At 54.3% G+C, this 8711-nt stretch overlaps 1 protein-coding gene across 2 annotated transcripts; it reads left to right on the top strand.

Moving 5' to 3' along the window:
• The first annotated feature begins 714 nt into the window (after positions 1-714).
• On the top strand, positions 715-8114 carry VAMP5 (vesicle associated membrane protein 5). 2 transcript variants are annotated; one of them, XM_044262488.1, is made up of 3 exons: positions 715-739; positions 6983-7207; positions 7669-8114. In XM_044262488.1, exons 2-3 carry the CDS (start codon positions 7124-7126, stop codon positions 7876-7878), a joined length of 294 nt encoding a protein of 97 aa, XP_044118423.1. In that variant the 5' UTR covers positions 715-739; positions 6983-7123; the 3' UTR covers positions 7879-8114. The 2 variants fall into 2 exon arrangements, with proteins under 2 accessions (XP_044118423.1, XP_044118422.1); XM_044262487.1 differs by having other exon boundaries at positions 7070-7207.
• Positions 8115-8711: the final 597 nt, after the last annotated feature.

Below are 8711 nucleotides of genomic sequence, written 5' to 3' on the forward strand. Positions count from 1 at the left end.
GAAGGCTCTGGAAGGGTGGCTTCGCCCATCCTCCCTCCCACTGAGGAGCAGGGTCACATGAGGGCAGGGCAGCAGCTGCCCTTGTGGTGAAGAGGGAAATACAGAAAAGCCTGAACTAGCTATAGCTAGCACCTTCTCCGTGGGAGTCTGTTTTCTTTTTGAATTGAGGAGAAATTCGCACAACATGCGTTATGTAAGTGTGCGTACAGTTGTAACAGACAACGGTAGCGTTCTGAAATACACAGTTCAGCCGCAGGTAGTGCATTCACAATGTTGATTGTGAATAAAGTTTCTTTCGTTTCAAAACTTTCCCGGGACTCAGATTTTGGTTACTGGCGAACGCATTCACCCAAGGTGGCAGACACCCGGCCCGGCTGCTGTTCGAGACGTCTCTAGCGCCATGCCCAGCCTTGGCACGGATACAGATGCTTGTGCAACGGGCGCTACCTCGGCTCCAGAGCCCACTCCACTGTGCCCGGGTCACAGTTTGGGACCCCGACGTGTGGCCAGCGTGCAGCGCGAGCACCAGGCTGCTCAGGCGCGAGGCCCCCAGTTCCGGAGGCTGGGCCGGGTGCCGGCAGCTTTCGCTTTCCCGCTGTCCGGGTCCCGGCTCCGGGCAGGCGCGCCCCCCGCCCCCGCCGGCCGCGGCCCCGCCCCTCCGCTTCCTCCCGGGTATCTGGCACCGCGGCCGCCGGGCGACAGAGGAGCCCGAGCTGGCGAGGCGGCGGCAGCAGCTATGGTGAGGGACCGGGCGGGGCGGAGCCGGCCGGCCGGGGGACAGAGGGCGACGTGGGGTGCGCGGCCGGAGGATGAAGTCCGAGGGCGGGGGTGTCGTCCGGGACCCGCGCCCGTCCCCCCCCACCCCCTCAGTGTGGTGGCCGCGGCCGGGAGCCGGCTGGGGGCCAGCGCCTCCACTGGGGGCGCGCAGGCTGGGAAGGGAAAGTTTGGCCGCTGGCGCGCAGCGTGCAGGACTCCAGCTTCCCTCCTCCCTGAGCCAAGGGGTTATGAGCCCAGGCTTCGGGCTTCGGAGTCAGACTCTGGGCTGAGATCCTGGTGGTGGCCACTTGCTCTCTCTGTGACCCTGGGCTAGTCACTTAACCTTCCCGATCCTTCTTTTCCACATCTGTGAAGTGGGGTCAGCAATGCCTGCCTTACTGGGTCTTTGCGAGGTGAAGGGAGATGCAGTGCCAGAGCCGCGCCTGGCGCTCAGAACCGGCTCCTGAGGAGTGGTAGGTAATGCGATGACCTCTTCAGCCCTTCCTGGAGCTGTGAGAAGCCAAATGTGGCCCGGGAGTTGGAAACCTGAGCAGATGGGGTGGGAGAGGGCTTGCCAGCCCCATGGCAGGGTACTGGAGGGCACACTCCTTCCTCTGCAGAAAGATAAAGGGAGATGTTTACCCTAAAGGTTCCCCTGAAGTTATCAGACTGTGGCACAGTCCTGGCTCTCTCCTAACCTCTACCCAGGGACACATTCTTGAAGTGAGTCATCCCTCACTCCTGCTGCAGACTCTGGCCTATGTCCCCACTTGCTGTCTCTAAGGCAAAGGTGTCAGGAACAGGTGGTGCCAATAACTTTCCTCCATCCCCTGGACTCCTGGGAAGATGGGCTGGGCAGGAAGCCGGCCAGGAACTTTAAGCTGCCCTGGTGAAGCTGGAAGAGGTGTGAGGGATGTGGCCTGGCTGGGGGTCGAGATGTCTGGATGGCCTCATCTCTAGGGAACCAGAGGCAGGAAGAGGAAGCGGGGCAGGAAGGTTGCACTGAGCTCTAAGGCCACGCCAGGAAACTGAGGGAGGCTCCAAGAATGGGACAAAGCTTGGAGCCCACTTCCCAGCATGCAGGGCAAGGGATCAGGCAGGGCTAGGGGTGGGCTTCCAGTCGGCCTTGAGCACTTTGAGAGAAGAGGAAACTCCTGAAATGAAGGTTGAGGCCAGGATATTTTATTGGAGGGGGAGTGTTACTGGAAAACTCTGGCACTCTCACAGGTTCAGCTGAGGCCAACATTGGATCAGAGCCTGGCGGTGGGGGTGGGGGGGTATACCTTGATCTTTTCTCCCCTCCCAGCTCCTAGCCCCATCCCTCTGTGTCTTTCACACCTTTCCCTTTCTCTGGCCCCAGCTCTTTGCCTTTCTTCTTCCCACCGCTTCCCTGCCTGGTCTTTCTTCCTTGTCCTCTTCTCTGATTCATTCAGTCAACAAGCATTTCTTGGGCATTTCCTTGGTGCCATATGTGGTGACAGGTATAGGGGACGGAGCAGAACAGTGATGGGAAAGATGAAACCTGAATGGGTAAGGGCTTGAATTCATTCATCCTACAGATGGTCCTCTTTCATGCACGGTCCAGTAAATGTGGGTTTTGAGCCACAGGCTTCCCTCAGAGGCACACAGGTTGATTTGGCTGCATTACGAAATCTGGGGAGTCTTTGGCCAGCCAGGTAAAGTATTTGAGCCCCTGCTTTACCTGCATTCACTTTAGCACCATGGTTAAAAATGTGATTCTTGGAGTCTACATGGATTCCACTCCCGGATCGTCTATTTACTGGCTGTTATGACCTTGGACAGAGGACTCCACCCCTCTGAGCCTCAGTTTCTTACAAAACTGGGATAATAACATGCCTTCAGTGGATTGTGGCGGGGATTAAATGAGATCAGGTGAGAAAAGTGCGTATCAGCTCAGAATACGTGCCTGTTGAACGGTTTTCACCATCCAGACATAAAACCTTCTCAACGGCCTACAGGGCCTGGTGGAAATGAACTCCGTGCAGGTTAGTGAAGACCCAGGTGATACTCTGTATTTAGTTGTGAGACAAGTAAGTGTACACGTTTGCAACAAGGAAGAGCTTGCTTGGCTTTGTATTTTGTAAAATTATTTAAGAGGTTTTATTGACCGCAGGTATTGTAGAGTTCTTGAGATCTGACTGCTTAAAAAAAAAAAAATCAGTGAGGGAAACTCGGGCTCTGTCCATAATAATAGTTATTATTTATTGAGCATTCAGAATGTGTCAAGTATTGTGATAAGCACTTTGTAACATATCACATGCCTTAGCTGACATGGTAGATACCATTCTTGTCGCCATTTTATAGATGAGGAAGTGGAGGGTCGGCAAGTTTGCACAGTGGGTGCGGGGCAAAGGCAAGATTTGAGGGAACCCAGAGTTGCGATGCAGAGCCCTGGCCCTTAGCTCTGAGCTCAGGGGCATGCTGACCTAGGAAGATGCTGCTACAGCCCTTCGTTGCCCCCGTCCTCTGACACGGACGGTGGTGACAGCTGGAATAGTGTTTCTTCAGCACTCACCGAGAGAGAAGGGGGACAGGAGAGTTAGAACAGGGAGGTTTGGAAAACTTTGTTTTCAGAGGAACCAAGGGTATTTGGCCTGAGATATTTGAGGGTTGTAGGCAGGTTATTCTGTACAGAGGGTAACGGTCTGTGGAGAACATTTCCTGTGTAACTACCACCCCCCTGTCTGCCAGCCACGTGGCTGCTCCCTACTTCAAGGCACGCCCTCAGCTCTGTAGACCCTGGCAGGGCTGGGAAGCATCCCTCTCACCCACCCTTCCTTTCTATACTCTCTGGTCCCCACGAGCCTGGCGACCCTTCACACCCTTGCTGGTGGCATGTTTCTACCCTTTCTTGCCGGCCCCCCGGCCCGGAGTTTTCCCGCTGCCATCCATACCAGTCTATCATGAATGCAGAAATTCCAATTCCTCCTCCTCCTCCCCTTCTGCTTCTTCTTCTTCTTCTTCTCCTTCTTCTAAATATTGTTGGTTTTTTTTTTAAAGGTTTTTAAAATGTATTTGAGGGAGAGATCACAAGTAGGCAGAGAGACAGGGGAGGAAGCAGACTCCCTGCCTAGCCCAGGACCTTGAGATCATGATCTGAGCCGAAGGCAGAGGTTTAACACACTGAGCCACCCAGGTGCCCCATTCTTATTCTTATTCTTTTTTTTTTTTTTAAGGTTTTATTTATTTATTTGACAGAGAGAGATCACAAGTAGGCAGAGAGGCAGGCAGAGAGAGACAGGAGGAAGCAGGCTCCCTGCCGAGCAGAGAGCCCGATGTGGGACTCGATCCCAGGACCCTGAGATCATGACCTGAGCCGAAGGCAGCTGCTTAACCCACTGAGCCACCCAGGCGCCCCTCTTATTCTTATTCTTATTCTTCCTCCTCCTCCTCCTCTTCTGCTTCTTCCTCTTCTTTTTTCCTCTTCCTCTCCTCCTTCTTCTCCTCCTTCCCCTCTTTCTTCCTCTTCTTTCTTCTCCTCCTCCTCTTCCTCCTCCTCCTTCTTCTTCTTTGTTTATTTATTTATTTGTTTGACAGAGAGAGAGAGAGGAAGCATAGGCAGGGGGAGAAGCAGAGGGAGAGAGAAGCAGACCCCCCCCCCCCACTGAGCAGGAAGCTGGACGCGGGCTTGATCCCAGGACCCTGGGATCATGACCTGAGTCAAAGGCAGATGCCTAACCGACTGAGGCACCGAGGAGCCCCTAGAGAAATTACTCTGAAGCCTCCCTCCCCCTTGGCTCAGAAGTCTACACTAGGTCTGGTTCCAGTCTTCCCTCTAAGTGAGTGCCCTCTTCTGGACTTTCACTCTGTGTCTTCTCTGGCCCACCCTGCCCCTCATCATTACCCTCTGCCTGGTCTGTGTCTGCCCGAATCCCCAGCTCCACCCCATCCTGCAAGGGCTCGTCCACCTGGGCTGTCTCAGTACGTAGGAGTCCACTCTCTGAGGGGGGGCTCCAACACTCAGTGTTTGTACCTCACAGCACAACCCTCCCCTCTTCCCTAAGAGGGTCACATATGCCTCTTTCCCCATAGTGAGCTTCATAAGAACAGGCACAATTCATTCGGAAATGTTTTTTCCCTGTGTCCGCTGTGTGTGTTCCTGGCACTATGCTGAGTTCACCACCGCTGGAGGGAGCGTGGGCCTGTCCCCTAGTTCCTTACCTCCTTCCACATCCTGTAGTTACTTATTTCTCCCCATTCCAGCAGGGGAGACCTGTGCATACAGTGTCCTTTTTCCTCTGGTTCGGGGAGGGCCAAGGAGGGCCAGGAAGTTAAGCTGGAGGCCTCTGTGTTCCCTGGAGCAAATGTGTTCATTTCGGCCTGGTCCCACCTTGGCCCGGACAGACTTGGCTTTGCAGTGGGAAGCACAGCCCACTCTCCTGGAGAATGTGACCCAGTGTCATCCTGTGGTGGAACATCAGAGAACAACAGCTGCAGTTTCCATAGCGGAAAACATAATATGCAGCAGGCCACCAACCTCTAGCTGTGACTGTCATTTTGAATCTTTGCCCATTCTCAGGTTTTGGCCTTGGACTGTTAGGAAGGTGGGGATGCCTGGGACTGAGTGAACACGGCTGTGTGAGCTTGTTGACTACCATGGTAGGAAGAATAGTGGCGATGATGGCTGACTGAGAAAGAGGTATAGATGTGGGCAGTCACCCTGCTGTCTGCATTATTGCTCCTTGTTCCCCAGTCACGGCTCCCCGTGCCTGTGAGTGCACACCTCTGGCATGATTTGCCTGCCCCCTCTCCAAGCAGGCTGCTTTTCTAGCTCATGGGTAAATATTGACCTACTTGGGTTTCAGATGCCTGCCCCTCTAAACTCCAGCCGGGCTGGATAAACACACTAGGATAACATCCTTTAAAAAATAAGAGTTGCTTTTGGAGAGGCTATAATGTGATCACTCTGAGTCTTCGTAATGGTCAGCGCTGTGCTGGCCTCCTGGGCTATTGGGATGGGAGCAGACAAAGGTAGTCCCTTCTTCTGCGGCTCGTGGTCCAGTTGGGAAGATAGGACTCATATACTGGGAATGCTTGGAGGCCATGTGCAAGGCAGCTGCAAGGATCCTGAATGTGAATTCTTGCCTGAGTAGGAGTGGCCCTCTGTGACCACCAGATACTTCTCCTTTCTTTGGTTTTAAGTGGAATTCAGTCAAGTGCCAAAATGTCAGTTGCAGACAATGGGCAATGTGGTCTGGCAGGAAAGGGAGCTTGGCCAGTGCTCTGTGGAGAGGAGATGAGAACAGGGATGGGCTGTCGGGGACTAGACTGGCAGGAGGGAGCTGCTGTGGTTTGTGAATCTGCTGGGATTCAGCTCCCTGACACATCCCTGGACCTGCTCTTCCTGGGTCTTACTGGGGCCTCCTACCCTGGGTCTCTCTTGGTTGCATGTGTCCAAAGCCCAGCCCCTTTCTTGCTTGTGACGCATTCTCTCTTCTCTCCCCTGTTCTCTCAGGACCCACGTTTGGGTCCTGCACCTCCCTGCTTAGTCCTCTGAAATGAGCTGGGTTCTTTTGTCAGGTGTGGTTGCTGCTTAAACTGAGAGGTCTAAGAGTTGGTTTTGTGTCTGTGAGTTGTACCCCAGTGAAGATCCCGGGTAGCTGGAAGGCTGAGACCAGAGGCCAAGGAGGCTGAGGTTTCCAGGCAGACAGGGAATCAGTTCTGAGCACTGATGCGGGAGTAGATCATGCCAGGAAGCAGAACTGGCCTAGTCAGTCAGAGAGAGGTCTGATCTTTTTAGTTTGTTTCTGTGTGTGTGTGTCTGTGGGGTTAGGTAGAGGTTATGATGTGCGGTGGTCCAAAATTATATTTCCAGTTCTACGGGGTGGATCTCCTCCCTGTCTGCCTTCTAGACATGTAGCTCGGTTCCCTGCTCTTCGCTGCTTCTTTAGGCCAGTAGGAAGCCCCAGGGTCCATGTCCACTGTGTGCATATTGGGTAGAGGCCATCCGAGAGCAGGTGAGCAGAGTGTCTACTTTGTGGGAGGGTGAGGTCCTGGGAAGTTTCCATCCTGGGGCATCTCAGAGGAAGCTGAGATGCTGTAGCCAAGGCTGACCTTGGACCTACATTGATGGGCATGGAGAGGAGCCTGTGAGATCCGAGGCAAGCCAGACACACTCAGGAGACCAGTCCTTCACTCTATACATGTCATAGCCTTACCTGAAAGCTGCTATTCCCCCCACCCACCCACGCCCCCCCACCCACAGTGCGGGCAAGGAGGCCACTAGTTCTCAGGATCAGAGGAAGGCCAGCTGGGGGTCTCATGCAGTTCTGACCTTGGGCTTGGTGCCCAGGCAGGGACAGAGTTGGAACGGTGCCAGCGGCAGGCGGATGAGGTGACAGAGATCATGCTCAACAACTTCGACAAGGTCCTGGAGCGCGATGGGAAGCTGGCGGAGCTGGAACAGCGTTCGGATCAACTCCTGGACATGGTGTGAGGTCTGGGGAAGCAGGGGTGGGGGTGGGAGAGGCTACGGGGCGTCCTCAGAGAGAGTCCTCAGGCTGTGCTCAGGGTCTCCAGGCCTTTCCTGGGGCCTGAGGGCCAGTGTGGGGCCTATAGGTTTATAGCCTAGATAAGCTCCAGGCAGGCCTCATGAAGCAAGAAGTCCTTGGTTTGAAGCTGCGGACCTTCCTAAAAGCTGAGGGTTGGTATTGTTAGCTGGGCATGAGCCCATAGGGGTGTGAATCAAAGGCTACACCAGCGTCTGTGACCAGGAATCCAGCTGGGAGGGTCCCAGGGCAGACTGTGTAGAGAAGGGGAGCAGACAGGCTGGGAAGATGCAGGAGATTAGGTCTTGCTGAGGGGCAGGGAGGGAAGGAGGATTGGGGGAATCTGGCCCTGGGGCTCCAGGGAAACCACTAACTCCCACCCTGTGTCTGGGGATGTCTACAGAGCTCCGCCTTCAGCAAGACAACCAAGACCCTGGCCCAGCAGAAGCGCTGGGAGAACATGCGTTGCCGGATCTACTTGGGGCTGGTGTTGGGCGGTTGCCTGCTCATCCTCCTGATCGTGCTGCTGGTCATCTTTCTCCCACAGAGCAGTGGGGGCAGCAGTGCCGCACAGGCCCAGGACACAGGTGCCGCCTCGGGGCCTGGGGACTGACCCAGCTGGGCCTGGAGGAGAGGCCAAGTGGCCACACTGGTTGGTCCTGGTCTCCAGAAAACCCCAGCGTTTGCTCACATCTGAGCCACCCAACTGAGCGCCGAAGAGCAACCTTGACATGTGCACCTTTGTATCTCCTATCACCCCACAGACGGGCCTTTGAGGGCAGCCTGCTGCACTGGCCACGACAGGCCAGCCCCATCTGGAGCTCAGTAAAAGCTGCTGTTTGGTTAAAACCTAGTGTGTGTGTCCACAAAGTTCTTCAAGTTGGTTCATCCTTCTCTGCCTCCACTCCTGGGGTTGTTTAAAGAGTCAGTGGAAGGACTTCAGCCCTGGAAGGTGGCCCCTTTCCTCTTCTCCTCCTCTTCCTCCCCCTCCTCCTCCTTTTTTTTTTTTTTTTAAAGATTTTACTTATTTATTTATTAGAGAGAGAGAGAGAGAACAAGCAGGGGAATTGGCAGGTAGAAGGAGAAGCAGGCTCCCCACTGAGCAGGGGGCCTGACATGAGGCTTAATCCCAGGAGTCTGGGACCATGACCTAAGCCAAAGGCAGACGCTTAACCGACTGAGCCACCCAGGCATCACTCTTCTTCCTTCTGTACTTGATCCAAACCTACCTAGACCAATCCTTCTGGGGTGCAGGTGCAAAGACAAAGTGGCTCCCAAACCAGACCCTTCAACCAGGGCCTTCTGAGCCTGTTTCTCTCAAAATGAAATCTGTTCTTTTTCTGATGTCTTGAGAATGCTCAGGATAGGACTCCAGAAGAGGAAAGCACCTCAAAGGTTTTTAATCTCATAAGGCTCTTACTTTTTTTTTTCTTTTTAAAGATTTTA

Source organism: Neovison vison, chromosome 8 (genome assembly GCF_020171115.1).
Source record: "Neovison vison isolate M4711 chromosome 8, ASM_NN_V1, whole genome shotgun sequence".
In the NCBI taxonomy this organism is placed as follows: domain Eukaryota; kingdom Metazoa; phylum Chordata; class Mammalia; order Carnivora; family Mustelidae; genus Neogale; species Neogale vison.

Bases quoted from the DNA above. Each gene is read 5' to 3' on its own strand.
- VAMP5 (XM_044262487.1), top strand. The intron at 7,208-7,668 runs GTGTGAGGTCTG...GGATGTCTACAG, and splicing joins CGGATCAACTCCTGGACATG to AGCTCCGCCTTCAGCAAGAC.